Source organism: Panthera leo, chromosome A1 (assembly GCF_018350215.1).
Source record: "Panthera leo isolate Ple1 chromosome A1, P.leo_Ple1_pat1.1, whole genome shotgun sequence".
Lineage (NCBI taxonomy): Eukaryota > Metazoa > Chordata > Mammalia > Carnivora > Felidae > Panthera > Panthera leo.
Window position 1 is genome coordinate 76,420,879 of NC_056679.1, and position 19,564 is coordinate 76,440,442.

The 19,564-nt window shown below is 44.4% G+C and overlaps 1 protein-coding gene across 1 annotated transcript in view; it reads right to left on the minus strand.

The window, feature by feature from the left end:
- Window positions 1-19,564, minus strand: part of EFNB2 (ephrin B2) — a 45,105-nt gene that overhangs the window by 20,817 nt on the left and 4,724 nt on the right. The window contains exon 2 of the mRNA XM_042930124.1: window positions 1,896-2,179. Coding sequence (XP_042786058.1) covers window positions 1,896-2,179 — 284 coding nt within the window. The remainder of the gene's footprint in view (window positions 1-1,895; window positions 2,180-19,564) is intronic.

Genomic DNA, 19,564 nt, shown 5'->3' on the forward strand with positions numbered 1-19,564 from the left:
CTGTTGGCTTATCTCCATGGAAGAGCCAGCTCATGGACTTGGGCCGCACACATAGTTCTAGTAACAACACAGGAGCAGTGGGCACTCGATGGTGCCCCCTCTCAGGCACTGCACCTGCCCTCTCCCACCTCCTCTGGGCACCAGCCTTCTGTGTGAATTCATCTGAGGTCAGTTTCGGTTCCCTGCACTAAAACATTAGGGTCCTTGGTAAACAGTCTTTAAAAGTATTTTTTTTTTTTAATTTTTGAAAGCTTATTTATGTATTAGTTTGAGAGAGAGAGAGAGAGTGCAAGTGGGGAGGGGCAGAGAGAGAGAGAGAGAGAGAGAGAGAAAATCTCAAGCAGGCTCCATGCTGTCAGCACAGAGCCTGATGCAGGACTTGAACTCATGAACTGTGAGATCATGACCTGAGCTGAAGTTGGACGCCTAACCAACTGAGCCACCCAGGTGCCCCGTGAAAAAGTCTTTAAAATAAATAAATAAATAAATACGTAAACTGCTAGACTTCCAATAGCTCCATTTATGTTACCTAATAACTTTTATATTTTCAAAGATTTCTCTATTGTTTTGTATCATTTACCACCCCACCTGCTTGTTTCTTCCATCGGAATGCTTTTATTTTCATTTTATGGTAATCATTCTTTGAAATCTATAATTTACCCCCTTTCCTTTCTTCATGGTACTTACTCTTGCTAAGCTACTCTCTGGGTGTCACATTGGCTTAAAGATAGGTTTTTAGTCTCTAGTGTTTCAGGTTTGCACAAAGGACAGGATAATTAGACGGCTATGACCATCTTCATTTTAATAACTAACGTGGTAAAAACTAGTGTACTCTTGAGTACCAAGTAAGTCAGGGAGTTACTGATTTTGCACACTAAAGAGTGGACGGCAGGTTGAGAAAGCCAGTTTCAATGGGATCGAGAGAAGACGGTGGGCGTGCCCAGCGGAGAGCAGTTCTGCATTCCCTGGCGGACTGAAGCTGTGGTAACAAGCGAGCAGACGTGGGACCCAGCTCTGAGCAGAGCTTTAAACCAAAGAAATGAAGAAAAACATATTTCATTGCTTGAGTGATGTAACCAGCTAACCTCAGTCACCCAGATTGCACTCTTGACAAAATCCTGGGCCAGGAACAATCCTGCCTTTGTGCCAACATGCAATCTGCCCCTAGGGGGCATGTGTTTGGATGTGTGCCTCCTCGGCCTTCACAGCTTCATGAAGGGAATGCTAGTTCAGATGCGACCCAAAGGATACACAGTATGTTTCCTGAAACAATGTGTCATTTTACTATGTAGATAGAAAAAACCAAACCAAAACAAAACTAATTCATTGAAGAAACCCAAGTTTTTGTCTTATTCTTCTAATTGTGGTTTGCCTAAAACACCCTTCCTTCGAATCTGGGAGTCCCATGCGGAAAGGGTACCATCATCCCACCTTGTTTATTGTTGAATCCCTAGTGCTATGCAGTTTCTGGTGCAGAGTAAATACTAAATGCATGAATGAACAGATGAATGGATGGTTGGATGGATGGATGGATGGATGGATGGATGGATGGATGGGTGGATGAAGAGAAAAGTCATTGCACAAGATTTACCTATCAGATCTCACCAATGGTCCTTAAAAATGTTTTTGTCAGTAGAGATGCTGAGAATATTCATATATATCCATTTATTTCAATACTCTAAAAAGGCTAGGAGGTTTTTTCCTCTTTGGGTATTTATATTATCGAGTACTATGAGTATAGGGTCCCTCATTCAATTAAGGTTTCTTTAAAAATGGACAATTTTCAGCAAAGATTCTCACCAAATTATTTGCCATAATAACACTTAAAAAAATTGATACAAACCTATTTAGCTTATCCTATATTCTGTAAAATAAATGAATACAATTATACTTACATATAATGTAATAATCTCTGTTCTTCTGAAATTCTAGACCCCAGAGGTTAGGGCTGAACTCTTGAAACTTGATGGTGAATTTTACATCTTGGTCTGGTCTGGCACAGTTGAGAAGAGGGGTATTTTCCTTCTTAATAGTACATCGATCTGCTTGCTCTTTATCAACCATATAAACTTTATAATATTCATACTGGCCAACAGTTTTAGAGTCCACTTTGGGGCAAATAATATCCAATTTGTCTCCTATCTGTGGGTATAGTACCAGTCCTTGTCCAGGTAGAAATCTAAAAGCATTAAAAAGAAAAAAAAAAGCCACTGAGTTGATAAACATGAACAGTATTCACAATAATTACAATACAGCCACGCAAGGCCAGTAATTCCAAAGCATACTTTTATAAATCCACATTTGTATTCATCCAAAGTATCTTAGTGCAGATCATCACGGGATGAATGTATTTAGGAACCAAGCTTTAAAGAAAAACAGTCAAAAAGAAACCACTCTCCTTACTCCCGAGTAGGATCAGTCAACCTCCTGACACTTCTTTTTACCACCTCCTCACTTGTAATATTTCAGGACTCCTTTGTATAACTTCACAATAACTTTTCCTCGGTGGTGAGTCACACCTTCACACCTGTTTGTTATTTTTTAAACCATCGGCAGCTTTAGTTTATTGGGCATGCCACAGAAAGATGGCAGGGATTCCAGGGAACAGTGGGTGCACTCACACTCTGTTGTCCTGTTAGTTTCCATTTGCTGTTGATGTTAATTAACAGACAAGTTTCATCAAGAATGTTTCAAATTACTTATCGTAATTAGTGAGCCACTGATCAAACAATGGGGTTTTTATTACACCGAACAAAAGAACTGTCTTACAAACCCATAAAAGATAACCAGAAGTAATTCCCTCGAGTATTGATTCAGCTGCAAGATGAAGAGTCCCCAAATTACAAGGACAGCCACTACGGTCCCTGCTTCACAGACCTTTTTTTCTGCCTTGAGATGTATTTGCTCCAATTAATTCTTAGAAGCAAATCTTCAGAACTAAGATGACTGAGACAATATCCCCCTGGTGCTTACAGCTGAAAGCTTGCAGCTTCTCTCCTCTTTTCTCCCTCTTGCTTGCCATGCTGCTGAAAGATCTTTCTTAATGGGGAGTTTCTCTGAGAAGCGGACACAAGAGCTTTCTAACGAACATCCACCTACAAGTGCTAACACTAACAACACACTTAGAAACCCCATCTCGTTCCTCCCTCCAAGCAGCCAAGCCTGTAGGCTCATTAAAATACTCAAGCCCAAGAACAAAGCATCACGTCTGAATCCTTCCAATCCAACCCTTTATTTAACCAGGGAAGCCCACCAGCCATGACAATGAGTGGGTCATAATTCACAGAAAGAGAGAGCGAGCGAGCGCATGCATACCTGGATGATGAGGCACCCCAATTTCAAATACACAGTGAGGATACAGGTTAGGATTTATGCTAATGAATGGTATTAATTTTTCTGAAAAGCACATGAGGTTGTTATGAAGCATCAAAGAACATAAAGAAATTGTGGTACAGATTTATATTAAAAACCAATACTCTTTATGGCAGGAAAAACGCACGCTGCACACAGTTTATCACCTTCCTCGGGAATGTGTTATTTACAATCCCGAAGAGAGTGTGTGTGGTTCCTCCTCCCTTTCTTTCCCCCAGACTCCTTTAGCAAGGACATGGCATTCATAGAAAGAGAGAAAGAAAGAGAATCTAACAAAATCTTTCTCAAAATGAGTATTTTTTAGAACAATGACAAACTTCAAACAACCATGTGTGCACATTGAAGAATTTCTACAACTTCTGACAAATGAGGGTCACCACTAGTCAAGAGCCTCTCTGTGACTTTTTTTTGGCCATTTGTACGGTTTTCTGGGAAGATGCTTTGAAAATTCAAGTCCCAGGCTATTGCCCCCGCCTCCTAAGTGCCAGTGTGCTCTCTTCTCGGCAATTCTGTCTTTCTTGTGGGTAAAACACAACTCTGGGTTCTGGGGGGCGGACTGAAGGGCTGAACCAGAATTTACTCCTGCCCCTCACAGCGATTCTCATGTGTTCTTGTGGTCACGTAGTGGGGGCAGGATGCCTGGCAGTCGGTACAAACGAAATGTGCTCGCCTTCCTGACACATCCTTTTCCTCCTCTTTTATTCCTTGACCTTCTTAGGAAATATTCTCTGCGTCCAAGAACCAGGGGCCAATTCCTGCCTGGGGGTGCCCACCGCACTCCAAACTTTTTCTGTCCTAGGTCTGCTCCTCGGGGAGCTGGCAGAGAGAGAGAGCAGCACATGTTAGCTGTGTTAGAAGTATTCCTAAACCACAGCTAAGGCCTGCAGCCTGCAGGCCTGGGTCTGCCTCCTCTCAAAGCACTGGTCTTCACCATCAGCTGTGACCTGGGACCATCTCCCCAGGGACTCACCCGGGCTTTAGAGACCAGGATCCTTCTCGGCCAGATGGACCCACCTTCTTGTGCATCCAGTCAATTACCTCAAGGAAATGTGTTGGCTCTGCCCCCTCCCCCCCAGCCTCGGATCACGGCCACTTATCAGAACTTGCCCGCATCACACCCCGTATGTCACTAAGCTCTCTCTTCATTCAAAATGCTCCCTAGATTGTGTATCCTTCATGAGAGGGCTTTTTTTTTTTTTTTTTTTTTTTTTTTTCCTGGCTTCACTAAAGAATCACTGCAGATTTCCTCCCCACCATGTAAGTAACTGCTTATGATGGTCTCTTCACACTCCCCAAACGCGAGTTCCAGCTTGGGCTGTGGCTGATGGGCCGAGGCCACGAACCTACGACACACAGGCCGGTCTGGCTGTGAGGACCAGCATGTTTTAGACTGTATTCTCAGAAGGCACAAATCACCTAGAAACTGGAAACTGTCAGTGATGAGGGAGTGACGTACGGGGAGGGTTAAGCCATGGGATGGCCTGGCAAAATGAAAGAGAAGGGCAGAAATCTCGAATTTCAATAAGCCTATCTGATATGCTCATAAAAACTAAATCCCGATGAAGCACCCTATTGCAAACACTTTGCAAAGTGTCTGTTTGCTTTTCAGAACACACTGTGGCAAAAAGTAAGGCGACGATTTGATCCTTTTCCCTTTCAAGAATCCCTTAAACGAAAAAAAAAAAAAAAAAAAAGAATCCCTTAAAGAAAAAAAAAAAAAAAGAATCCTTTAAAGGCCCAGCACTTCAGTGTTTTAAAGGTATACTTATTACACACACACACACACACACACACACACACACATAATATATATTTGCACGTAAACTGGTTTATATAACATGATTTATATATAATATAGTGTATGTAACATAAAAATATATAATGTATATAAATACACGCATACATATAAACTGGTTAGCACACCAGTCATCCAACTGATGAGACTATGGTTTCTCAGCGGAAACTGAGAGCCTGAATCATACATTTCTTGCCTACATTACCCACTGCGCACCGTCAAACCTCAGAAGCTCCTTTGCTTCCCAGGAACCCTCAGTTTCTAAGGCAACACGAGAGCAAAAAGAGAGTCAAGTGAGTGTAACAACTAAAGCAACCTATTTTGTGCCAGATGCGCCGAGCGACAAAAGTGTAAGGCTCTCCTCACCAGCAGGGCACAGTCTAGCTCCCTGAGGGCAGGCAGGTCCCGTGTGTCTGAATACTGAATGCCCGAGGGCCACATATGGTAAATGCTCAATAAATTATGTATTCATCGACAAAATACGTAAGAACTAGTGGAAGCTAAGAAAATGCACAAAGAAGTTCAAGTCCAATTACGTGCCATTGTCTATTTGTGGATCACAGGCATGGAAGAATTCTGTAGACAGGACCCCCGGGTGTTGGGACAGGGATGGACTGATATGAGAGCAGGGATGGGATTTCCAAGACCTCATTCCAGGCCTGGCAGTCTTTCTGGAGAGCACGGAGCAGTGCAGACTGAGCTTGTGATCCATTCTTTCTGGGAGGATCTGTCAGCATGGCAGTCTTGTACAATCCCTTCCCATCTAAAATGCAGGGCACTTAGCCCCTCCAGAGTCACTAACAACAAAAACACCGCTGCTTTGGAGAACTTATTCTCGGCTACGCACTGATCAAAGCCCTTTACATCACATTATCTTCATTTAGTCACTGCACACGTACATGACATGCCAAACAGATGAAGACTTGCTGTGCCAAACACGCGACACGACAGGAAAAGCCCCCTTCCTTTGCACACTTTTCAGTTCTCGCTGCATCACATTACAGCATAAATCTGGTTTTGCGAGCCGCAAGTTTTTCTAAATTGAGGTTTGCATAGATAAGCCACGAGGCTAAGCAAAATGAAGAGAGAGTCAACGGGACACACAGGCTTGCAAGTGCCACGTGGGGCCTAACTCCATGCCAGGCATGTGCCTGAAGCCTGTTCCAGATGTGGTCAGCTGAGACCACGGCTCACAAAGGCGGCCATCTGGTAACCCTACCTGGCCCAGGAGGCTGTGAGCAAACAGGTGGGGAAGAAACCGACCAACTCTATGAAATTTGTGTTTTGATTAGAATGCCACGGACGGTCTCCTGACAATTCATGAGAATCCAAAATGTAAATGAAAACAAAATGGGGTGAATTTCTTAATACCGCTTTTGAGTGGAAAACAATGCGTCCCATGTGTTAACATCAAGTCGGTAACCGTAGAGTTCTGCTTTTGAAGCTGGGTCATTTATATTTGGATTTTACTACCTCAAGATTGCTGAGAGACCTTAATAATAAGTCAGACTACACAGCATAAACAATGCCCTGAATATTTCATAATATTTAGTAATACATTTCTCCTATTTTGACTTAGGAAGTGTTCAAAAAAACCCACAGAATGATGGGGTGGCAATGGGCTAATTTCAAATCACTAACCTGGCTCTCCACAGTGGGGATCAGATACAGATTTCTTTTTGTGTGATGAAATAACCTTTACCTTCTAACCAAAAGGAGCACAGAGGAAAAGCCCCAGAGGTACAAGCCATACCACGCAGGGGAGGCGGTTTTTATTAAACTATATGCAAACAAAAGTAGGTATAGGTGTCACTTAATAAAGTCTGCCGATTTCTAATCCCAAACAGAAAACAAAGACCTACAGGGCTTCGTGTCCTAGATAGGACAGAGACGGCTCTCTCTCTGAGCCAGGCTACTCTTCTTGTTGGGAAGGAGAAGTCACATCTCCTGTCCATCAAGAGACCTGGGGCTCAGGGCTGCTTCCTGGAGTGGCGCAGGCTGGGCGTGTCAGTGGAGGGTTCCCCAGAAGGCTCTAAGAGGGGAAGGCTGGGCATAAACAGGCAGCTTCCATGGTTTTCCCCAGTGAGTCATTTCCAAGCAAGACAATAGACGTGATGGCTTTGAATCAAATATAGAGACAATAACGGAATAAAACAGAAACCCTACATAGGGTTTCCAAAGTTAAGCTGCATGAAATGAAAAGGTCTGATAGCAGAATGTTTTTTATCTTCTGATTACCTATCAAATGTAATCCAAGTTTTTTTTTTTTTTTTTAAAGTTATTCAGCAAACCAGACTCTAGTATTTCCCATAGGGAATACTTTGAATCAATCTAATAACTGAAATTAGACATTAATATTTAGTAATCTAAATTAGATCTCTAATAATCTAAATTAGACATTTCAAGTTCATATTCATTATTGTAGAAACTATTTATAATACAGCTCTCATGTGACATGATATTCCTTAATGTATTAATAATCCACACTGGGGGCACCTGGGTGGCTCAGTCAGTTAAGCGTCTGACTTCAGTTCAGGTCATGATCTCACGGTTTGTGAGTTCAAGCCCCATGTCAGGCTCTGTGCTAACAGCTCAGAGCCTGAAGCCTGCTTCAAATTCTGTGCCTCCCTCTCTCTCTCTCAAAAATAAATAAAATGCAAGAAAAAAAATGTATTAATCCCACACTAGGTATCCATGCTTAAAAAACCAGAACAACAAACAAAACAACAAACAAAAACCCCAAGCATAATACATTTGAAGTATAAACCAGCTATTTCAGAGTTCAAGGGTCACAACATGCAATTTTCTCTGACAGACCAGAACATCACACGTGTGACCTCAAGTCTGGATTCTTCTGTTGACTCCTGTTATGTTACCAGGACTCAGAGGTGCCTGGGAAATAATCGGATGGAGGCAGGGGGCGCCCCATCAACTTCAAACCCTGGCCAGATGGAATGCAAGGATCCATGGGAAGCCAGGAGCGGAGATCCTTAGGGATAGCTGTGTTGGGGAACCACAACTGCACCCCTAACCCCACGACAAATGCCCCATTTCCTCCCCTATCTGGTCCCGTATTTGTCCCTGACCATGACACCCACACCTCAGGACAAACATTCAATGACTTCCTACACTTTTCTTTGGAGTTGCTCACCCAAAATGAACCTAGAAGAACGGCCAAATTGTGGGATGGCCCCTTGATGCTGCTACAAGTCTGTGAGAATCTACATGAAAATCAGAAGGCCTGGTTCTCCTGGGGGAAGCAATCCTGGGAAGGTCGACTGAAGACTATGCCAAACTGCCGTATAAACAAGGGCTACTCAGTACATGGGAGCCGAATGCAAAAGTATCACGCTGACACTGAATAACAGAGATCAGAATAAGATGTAGACAGGACTGACCAGTTTCTGTGTCCAAATAACTGGGTCGGGCAAACCCCCTCCAGCCAGACACGATGACAGCGCTTCTAATGTAAAAAAGTCTCAGTCCGGGTCCAGAGCCATTTGTATTTGCTACTATGTACCTAAGAATCTATTTAAACATCTGATCTTTGTGCATAAGTAGGGCAGGTATCATCCACCTGAGAACAGGAACCCTGTCAAATCCTGCCAATGGGCAAACTGGGGAGACTGGGGACCCACCCATGATGTGCTTGCTACCTAAGGAGCACGCGACTGAGCGAAATAAGATTCATAAATGAACAGAGGTTACTTTTTTTCACGGAGGACTGATCTTTCCTTTCGTTTCAAAGTTACATCAGAGTATATGGTCGCGGCCAATTTCAGCTGCAAACATGCACGCTTACACAACGTGCCTTACGCCATTCTGCTTACTCTGCTGACGACACAGAAAACGTACACCGATGATCCAACTGAGGGCCTTTACCTGAGACTGCTTTGAGCTACCGGGTGGTAGATTTAGGGTGACTTTCAGCTTTCTGCAGTTTTCACAATTTTCTGCAGTAAACATTAAGTGCTTTTGTGATCAGACCTGGGACATCACATTCAGTGTACAGAGAACAAACTGTAGCCTGTTCCCGATCAGTCTTTCCAAATGCTGGTTTTAAAAATAAGCACTTAAAATATTTAAAGCCTGCAGACGTTTTAACCTTTTTGGTGCACTTCCTTAGAAAGTAACTAAATAAAGTTATTATGGGGGGAAGTGTCTATTTAAGAAGTCAGTTCCTGAGTCCACAAAAGCTTAGTAATTAGTGCACAACCAGTGTATTCACATGAATGAAAAATACGGGATGGGTATGGTTTATGCTGAATCATTGCACTGCAGAACTCTGTCAGTTGGCTAACATTTGAGGGAATCTGAGTTCCAGCTTCAGAAGCAGGTTTAGCCCAGGAGCTGGCACCAAAAATCACATCTGATCGCAGAATGGGTTTATTTGCACGCCGGAGTTCTTGATTAAGTACGCTTTGCATTTACTACATTTTGGAAAACGTGCCCTTTTCCCAGAAGATGCTCCTATTTTTAATTAAACGTCAAAGGCTGCAGAGAAAAGGAGCGGGTCTGTTTGTAAATTAGTCCCTTTTGAAATCTGAATGAGAAGGAGCCCTCTGTAGCTTGGCTGGCCCCTGGTGGGGCTTTCTGGTCACCCCTGACAAACGGCTCTGGGTTAGCCCAGGCCCACGCGTGACCCGGAACGTCACTGTGCCCTGGGGGCCTCCCACGTCCACATGGGCTATTAGAGCATGGACACAGCAGCCCGAGAAGATCCCGTTCAGAAACACTCTGCACCAGAAAATAGAAATCCTGCAGAAGCAGGACTTCAGTTCGTATGTGGATTTCATCAGCGAGCAGAATATACTCCTGTTGTATCACTTTGTTTAACGCTAGATTGCTGCCACGGTTTAATAAGACCAGCTCTCTGAGTGCCCCGCACACAAGTGTTTCTTACAAAGGGAATAGATAAAAGCAGGGCCCATGGCAGACAGAGGCAACATGGACCCGGAGAGATACTTGGAAAAAGTTTCCTTTTTGTGGATAGCCCTTTACTGCCCCCTTTAGCACTTTCACATCAGAACAAGATTCTGCACAAACTTTCTCCGAAACCAGAGAGAGTGGGGTGTAGCTGTGGGGTGTCAGCTTTATCCAGAATTAGGTCACCAGATACCACGGCTTGGAGTAGCAGGTTAAAGGGCGAGTGCACCACGATCGTGTCAGTGGCTCTAAACCTCCAAGAAATAAGGCAGTCATTGGAGGTCTTAATTGACATTTTCTGCTTTAATTCGAAAGTGTATGGGTGCTGGGACAATGGCTTGTTTTCACAGGTGCCCCTTCTTTCACACTTTTCTCACACAAATATCATCTGCAACATGAACCTGATTTATTCAAGGAAAAGAAAAGGGGAATAAAAGCAGGCTGTACAATCTGGGACCATTAAAGTGTTATAAATCTAAGAGCTGAGTTGGGGGGGGGGTGAGGGGAGGGGTGCCTTTCAAGCTTCACACCAATGACAAGCACAATCTTTTCCAGAAAAAGAAAGATGAGAAGCAGAGAAATCGCAATGCGCTGTGAGCCGGTGGATGAGCAAACCAGTTTACCAACTTTTCAAGGTGAGGAGTGTGCCTCTTTGTCTCTGTACACGCTGGAGAAAAAGCATTCAACTAGAGTCTAAAGGAGAAGTTTTCTTTCTAAAATCCTAATATGCAAAGCCAGAGGCCTCACTCTGGCCAATGACCTCAACTGGTGCTGCTGAGTACTTTTATTTCAACTTAATCCACTTTCCTGTCGTCCTACAATTACTGTACGAGTCAAAATAATATTAAGTTTCACAGCCTGCAATGCTGCACAATTGAATGAAAACGGACTCCTTTTGATGTTAATCTTGTTTTTTATTTGTGACATAATGCTCAGACATTGGTGGCTAAAATGAATTTTATTTTAGAATGTTCAAATATTCTCATGGTTTAGGTTTCCATTCAGGAAAATAGCGCAAGTTATTTATTTAAGTTTTATCTGTCCCACTGTAATAAAAACTTCCAAGTCAGAGGCCAGTCTACAGCAAGCTGGGGTTGAAAAAGTTATCTTCGCACACTTATGATGAGCAGCGAGTACTACAGACAACTGTTGAATCACTCTGTTATACACCTGACACTAACGTAACACCATGTTAACTACACTGGAATTAAAATAAAAAACTCTATAAAAAAAGAGAAAAAGATAGCTTTGTCTCTGTAAGTCAGACACTGAGCGTGTCACTGTTTTCTTTTCCCAGGTTCACAGAGAGGAGCTGATCTCTGCAATGGAATCAAAAACAAAGATTGGCCACTTACAACAATAGCAACAAAACAATAGAGGTTTTTATTTATGGAACTGATCTAAGCTCCCCCCTTCTCTCAAAACTTTCAGAAAAGCCACCCCATGAAGTCTGTAGCTCGAGAAGGCAAAACTGGGGTGGCTGGGAGGCGCAGTGGGAAAGCAAGAGGGAAGTGAGTCAGCCAGGCCAACTCTGTCCTGCTGGCTCATCCACGCTGGTCCCATTGGCGAAACAGGTATTTCAGAACCCTCAGAGGCAAGAGACGCTGCGAGCGTCTTTCCCAACTGGGATCTGTTTGCACCTGTAAGGTCTTGTTCCAAACGTGCTATTAGCAAGAGTCTATAAAGGAAGGTGGGACTCCTGCTATTTATAGGTGAGGCACCAGAAAGAAAAGTGGCTTTCACATCCATACAGAAAGAAATTCAAGGGGCATTTCCAGATGGTTCTCTGTTGTTTTAGAGAGAAGTGTGTGCATCCCCTTGCTCATCTACTTGAGTGGGAACATCACAGACATGAAAGGCACATGTAAATCACAGAAGGGAGTGGTTTGGCATTTTAAAAACTGGAAGGAACGGGATTAAGATCTCCACGCACAGCAACATCACAGTCTAGAGTGTGGGCGTCTCTTCCTTCCATCTCTTTCTTCCCCATCATCACAGTTTGTTTTTTTTTTTTTTTAAATCCCAAAGAATCTTGCCTTTTTAGAAAAGCAATTCACCCATGTTTCAAGGGTGAATGAAAAACCTCTCCCGTTTGGTGGGGAAACGGCACTAAAAGAAAGAGGCACACCAAGAGGGTCCAATTCCTGCTCTTCAGGCTGGGGTGTGACCCTGAGAGTGAGCCTGTTGTGTTTACTGAGGAATGCCCGGCCCTCCACCCCACGGCCTTGCACAGAGTGGGCTGCTCAGAATGAACAGTTGGATAAGTAAGGTTTAAGAAGAGACAAAACTCGCTTCTCTCCTGATGGAAGCCTGCCAACACAGTTTACAAGGCTGTGTGCCATCGCTTTACAACCAACCACCTAAACGCCTGCCTCCTGTGCCCTTCCTTCTTCCCAGGCTCCGGAGGAGGGTCAGGGACAGGTGTGCTGGGGGCACTGGGCCGGACACAGCCCAGAGTGGGGAAGGGGGGAGGGAAGGAGGAAAGCAGGTCCCACGGCGGGCAGGTGGGTCCTGCTGACATCACACAGGAGTCAAACCTGACCGGCTGGAGACTTGCACGCAGATCCCCCCGAAAGGTATTTTATGAAAATGTCCACGGCGCCCTGCTCTAACTGTGCGCAATACATTTCCTGCTCTGTCGCCACAAGCAGCTCGGATGCGGCTTCACCAAAACACAAAAGTGCACAGGAATTCAATACTCTTAAGCTATTCAAGCAGGCTGCGTGACGGAGTTAAACCGAAGGACCCGGGACACGGACAAACGAGGAGGATGCCCTGGGCCCTGAACTCTGGCCTGGCTGAGACCTGTAGCCGGCTGCGGGGTCCACAGGTGAGCAGACGCCGAGGTCAGGTCCTGGGGAAGTTGAGGAGCCTCCTTCTGGAGGCAGGAGAGGCCCAGGCTGCCTGGCTTCCTAAAACAAACTGCTCCGAACTTGCAGAACATCAAAAGCCAGATGGGATATACTGAATGGATCCACAGGCAAGAAGCCAGAATCCCAGTTTGCTGTAGAAATAGGCCTGGACTTGATTTGAGTCTTCTCAGCTCTGACAAGCTGGAAGCTGGCCCGGGTCCCAAAATCCAAAATAAAATGGCATTTAATTGTGACTAGACTCTAAAAAAGATGTCATCCTATCTCCTTAGCCTGACACACACCCGCGGCACCTTACCAAACGCAGCCCTCCTCGGGAAGCCGACCTCTTCTCCCAGCAAAGAAATGATCAAATATTTAAAATTTTTAAAAGGAAATGTTAAATAGTCAAAGGAATAGTACTCGATAAATGCATTAATATTACATACTTTCATAACGGTCTAGTTTCCATTGGGTAGGACTTTGTTATCAAAGATTCAAAGGATCCATTTAGAATTGTAATAGCCATCATGGGAAAGGTTATAAATCAAGATCGACATGGAAAGGATTATACCTCAAACTTTTTTTTTTTTTTTAAACCCACCATGCATGCACTGTTTTTGGTAAACGTAGGCTTAATTTAGTTACACGATTTCTAATTACTCCATGCCATCACATGAGAGAGAGAGAGAGAGAGAGAGAGAGGCAGAGAATTAAGAGAAAGGGTCCCGGAACCAGAGGAATCAGGTTCAAACGCAGACAGTACCACTTATTAGCCATATGACTTTGGGTGAGTTAATTAATGTGCCTTGGTTTCCCCACCGATATCACAGGAGTCATCAAAGCACCTCCCTCAGACAGCTACTGTGAAGGTTTAATGAGTCAGTATTTGTCAGCTGTTGGAGTAGCATCTGGCACATGGAAGGAGCTCTGTACCACTGTGGTTAACAACTGTGTCCACCAGGTGAGTAGGTTTCTAAAGAAGTAACATGTAACATTAATGCAAAAAATGCTACTCTTCTGCCCATCCCTACAGGTTGCATTCACGTATGTGTTCAACAACACGATCTCTTACTCCATCCTGTACTAGGATCCACAAAGCGGATTCAGCCCAGGCTCTGCTCAGTCCATGGTGGAGAAACTGATTTCTTCAGTGTTATAAATGTTACAACAAAGCATCAGGGGTGGGGTCGGGTCGGGGAAGAGAGGAGAGAGCGCCTACTTTATGGTAGAGAGGAAATAACGTGCTTCATGTAACAAAAAAGTCTTAAAGAGTGAGTACAAGTCTGGCAGGTGAACCCAATACAACACAACAAACCTTGAAAGGTGAACATGGCATTTTGTAATCTTTATTCACATGTCATTTTTACGTACTCTGCATTTGTATATGGTAGGCAAAGTAAACCATAGCCAGGCACACAGATATTCAATTAGTTTTTATTAACAATAGTTGACATTTATGGCTTCATTGTGCCAAGCACAGAGCTAAGCTCTTTTAATCCTGACCACAATTTTATTACTCTTTTTATTCCACACTATTAGATTACCGCCTCCATTTTAGAGACGGGACACGGAGGTTACTCCCCTAGTTACACAGTAAAAAAACAGCTGCACTGGGACCGGCCCCAAACAGCCAGATTCTGAAGCATGTACTCTTAGCTCTTAACTCGGTGAAAACAGCACTTGCCTGGTTGTCTTTGCTAAATCAAATCGCCCGACCTTTCCGTTACCATCACATGCGTCTTGAACCAAGAGGCACTGCTAATTGTCCTATTAGGAAAGGTAGCTGAAATCACTGTTGGCATCCCCCCATTTGCCTCATTTGTAGGGTCTGTCTTTGAGCTATGCTCACATGTATGAAGTGCTGTGGATGCTCATGGATGTACCCTTCACAGACACACACACACTCTGAGCTGTGGTGTTACTGCTCTGACTTGCTTCCTGCGTATTTCAGAGACCTCCTGGGATGACACCTCCACCACGGCTTCCCTCTCCTTGCCTCAGAATTTAAGTCTCTTGAGGGTAGAGACAGTCCTTTCTCTCATCAGTAACGGGGCCTCAGAGTTAACAAATGCCTGTTGACCACATCAATGCTTTATCCACTGGGGATGACCAAGATGATCCCTATGGCCTCCAGCAAGGCAAGGACCACAGGTTTCTTTGAAGATTCCAAAACAACCTTAGAAAATGATGAGCTAATGTTGAGCTGTTTCCAAAAAAAAAAAAAAAAAAAAAGGTGATTGAGGGCAGTGGTTCTCAAGGTGTGGTCTCAGTGGCATCAGCATCAGCTGAGAGCTGGTAAGAAATGTAAATTTCAAGCCCTGCCCAGACCTTGGGAAGGTAGAACTCCCGGGGGTGGGGTCCAGCAAAACCCTGTTTTAACAAGCCCTCCAGGTGACTGTGTGCCCTCAAGTTCTAGGGCCGCTGCTCTGGAGGGTAGATCTCTAGTAATAGGTGCCATTTCAACACAACACGAGCAGCCATAAACACACATCTGGGTTGTGTCTGGCCATCGGACTAATTCTTATTGGATGTCACCGCTAGCTAGTAGTAGGTGGGGGGGGACTGCCAAAATGAAACAGCTCTTGTCCCCACCTCTTAGGGATAGAGAGGGCCCTAACGGGGATTAAGGCTTGCAGTATGAATCATGACAGCACAGTGTATAAGGTTTTCTATACCCTAGTTATTTAACTAAAGTGCTGTGGGATTATGGAGAGAAGATTTAAAGAAATTATGTCTGATCTGTCATAAAGAGGGCACTCATCTAGGGGAATCTGTAAGCTCTATTAGACAGTCCATTATAACAAAGATCCATCTATAGGAAGGAAGATCCTTCCTATAGACAAGGGGAATTCAGGGCTAACAAGAGCTTGTTTTTATCTAAGATGTACCCCCAATTTAGTTCTGGTAGTTAGATAAAAACTGGCATTTTCTAACTTCTTTGGCAGGGAAGTTACATTCTGAGCTGGCCCTGAACATGACCGGCCTGGGCCCACTCATTCGTAAGACAGTTGTGACTCAAGGCAAATGTTTCAGGCCACTGTGAGCCAGCTCAACTAGTGGAAAGAGCAAAGGACCATGATTCAGAGGCATTTCATCAGGTGGTGGAACCACGCTGTGCCTCAGGTCACCCGTGGAACCATACAGACTGCAGAGGAGCTGGAAACTCTGATACGCCAGAGGTGAGGCGTCCTGAAGGGAGTGTGGCTGGGGAGTAATAGAGTGGGCAGACAGCAGGGTGTTGCACCTGACACACACACACACACACACACACACACGGGCATTGTATTACAAGCACACACCCCATAAGTACCACCCAAGCCAAAGGCCCATCCGCCATCACTTTCCTCCAATACAAACACGTTGCCTCTACTGGTGTCAACAATGAAGAGTGGCACTCATTATTCTGGGGTGACATGGGAGGAATCCGTACACTCTCAGCAAGTACTGGAAGACCTCTACAAGGACTGGAATTAAAACTGGACGTAAATGAGCTTACATTGGGAAGATAAACTGGACCATTGCATGGTTTCACACAGAAAGCACGAAGCCTCAATAGCACTGGAGAAACCAGAGCTTTCAAAGCAAAGCACGTCACCCGTGGTTCATTCCGAGCGTCCTGAATGTCTGCCCGCCACTGAGCTCTTGGAACCTTTACCTATCCGTGCTTTTAGAGAAAGAACATAGTAAACTATTAATACTTCACTGCAGCCATTTCCCCCTTCATATTCTGGGTAGAGAATTACTAAGGGCTTGTTTTTCCTTAATGGAGTGTTCTCCTACCAGTTTTTTTTTTCCTTTTTTAATTCAGCAGGCACGCACTCACCAGCCACAAAATGCTTTGAACTAGAATTACACGTTTGAGTTTATACAGGAAAAAGGAAAATAAAGAGGCCCTGCCAATTCTCTGCAGGAGCAGCAGGAAGAGGTTCACCTGGCACTCAGCGTGCGTGGAAAACGTGTCATAACTGATCACCTCCTTTTTTTCACCGGCACACCAGATCCAACCATCCTTATCTCTAGGATTGCTGAAATACGCTCATGCAGGTAGAAGGAGCGGCCTGAACGCACCACATGTCGGTCAGCGGACAGAGGCAGGGCTCCCCGGTTCCATGTAATCACTTTAACCCCCTTCCTAGCAGAAAGCCCGAGGCCAGGGCAATTCAGCTTCTCCTTTTGTCATTTGCCTGCCATAAATATGCACCAGTCTGCATATGAAAAGCTGAAGGAGGCCGCAAGCTTGCTGGACATTTATCATGCTCTGTTCCCTGTTAACAAGCAAATACTTTAGCTGAATGGGCCATTAGCAATCATTGTCAAACGTAGAATGCAAGGTGCTTGGATGTGACCAGCTTGTAAATTAGGGGGTGTCCCTTCTCTTTGGTGAATCTAGACAAGTGCAAAGGATCTTTTGATATAGATTACTGAATTAGACTGGAAAGGAAGGTAAAGTCCGCAGGCACTGGACCTGGGTGAGTGCAGGTGCAATAATTTTTAAATTGTTTGTGACCTATGAAAGCTACATAGTAATGACCAGAACAAACAGGCGACAAATCCCAGCGCCAAGCAGAGGGTCGGGTCGGCTGAGCATTAGGAACCAAATCAACCCAATGGGTCTGGAATAGAGTATTTAAGATTTGATGCAGATCTCAGACGCTCACAGGAGGAGTTAGTCTAGAAGGACCCCATGTTGCTGTTAAAGGGAACAGCATGGAACCCTCTTCATCCACTCCATCAAGAAAGGCACTGGGGGTGTTTGTAGCTTTGGGGATTGTCAACGTCTTAAGGGTTCAGACTCTCCTAAAGAAATGCTGAGACTCTTCTAAAACGCCAAACAGGAGGCAATAAAGCAAATATTTCCTCTCTGGCCCGACCCGACTGGCAGATGTCACTCCGCTTGTAACCCAATCATGGTTTTGTGTTTTGTTTAAGGACTAAAATGGAAAGTGTGGAAGGCAAAAACAAAAGTCCAGTTTACTCCCAAGATTGTTCAAGACAGAAGGCAGTAAGACCCTACAGCACAGCGGTTCTTTTTGCATTTGTTTTTAACTTTCAAGCGGAGCAGCGCTAACACTTTACAATCCTATCCTTAGGTGAAGGGCAACCATCCCATTCAACTCTAAGGTGAAAACTCACATCCATGAGTAAAACATCCTCTAGATAGAGCCCATTGGTTTGGTCCTATTGGATTACTGCTGATTTGAATGAAAACGGCCCCCACCCTGGTACTTATTGTATTACATATTCTTTTCCAGGGTGGGAAGGACCAACCTTGGAGGAGAGCTCTCTGGCTGAGGGAGAGGGACAATATGGAAAGTTTACCTTTGCTTCTCCCATGCAGGGGGATGTGGCACCGGGTCTGAAACATGGCTACAATCCAAAGGTCTCCCTTTCTTTGCGGGTAGCGCCAGCCTTACCTTCCCCTCTGGTTTCTGAGCCTTCCCAGCATGGCCCTGCCTCAAGCCCAAACAGATGTAGGCAAGGACCGCCAAGGGCAGTTAATCCTACAGAATGGCCGCCGCTGTCAGGCCAGGAGTTAAAAGGGAAAATCTTGCAGGCTTTCACCGCGGCGCTGATCCGAAGTTTTAATCAGCCCCATATCTCAACCGCTAGGAAAAAGGGCGGCCAATGAAATCTACCTTGGCCATATTATCCACCATCAATGAGCAAGAACTGAGCAGCTTTTCTTTGCTGCTTGAACCATCCCGGGCCACAAGTAGGGCTTTCATACTTTCTAATCCGAGTTTCCAAGTCTGTGTGGTTCTCACATAATAGCCAACAGCCTGGAGCAAGGGCCTGCGCTTCGACACCCTTTTCAGGGACGTGTCATTTCCAACATCAAGCTAATCTATATGTTGCCATGGCTTCACCCTTTATCTGCCTTTACATCTTATGAACTGCATGGATTTACCACATTATTTTTATCTGAAAGACAGAAAATGGTGGTTTTATTGCCATACAATCAGATTACTGCCGCTGGTTTCTCTATGCCTTTTTACCATACTTCAATCAAAAGGGATCAGTTTCTTTATACTCTGCCCTTGATTTACATTACATCTGTAAAGACCTAGTCTGGGTTGTAATCCCCTTATTAACTATGACCAGGGTTGATTTGCCTAAAAATAAAAGCAAATTGTGTCAGACCCTTTCACTTTGTTTTTGATTCGGAACTACAAAATGGATTACTGAAGAAATCTTCAGAGTTCACACGGCTAGCATAGCACTGAATTTAAAACAAGAATTAAACAAGTTAAACAGGGGGCCGTGTCAACGGTTTACATTTTCCATCATGGGAGAAGGACTGAGTTCCTTATGTCTTTGTATTCTCTGGCTTTACAGAGACAATGAAGCCACAGGAGTTTTCCCAAGCTGTTCGGAACACTGTCCCCTTCGCCATCCTTCTCTTCGCTTTTCTTCTATCCCTCTCCCAGCCCCATTCTAATCCCATCCCTAAAAAAAAAAAAAAAAAAAAAAAAGGTTGGGGAGGGGGGAGCTCTTCCCTGAAAGAGCTAATTCCTGCCTAGAAGCTTATAGCTCTATGGGTTCTGCATATTTTAATCAAAATATTTTAAACAGTTGAACACTCCTATTTAAGGCTCTCCTCCACTGCACAAAGGCTGAG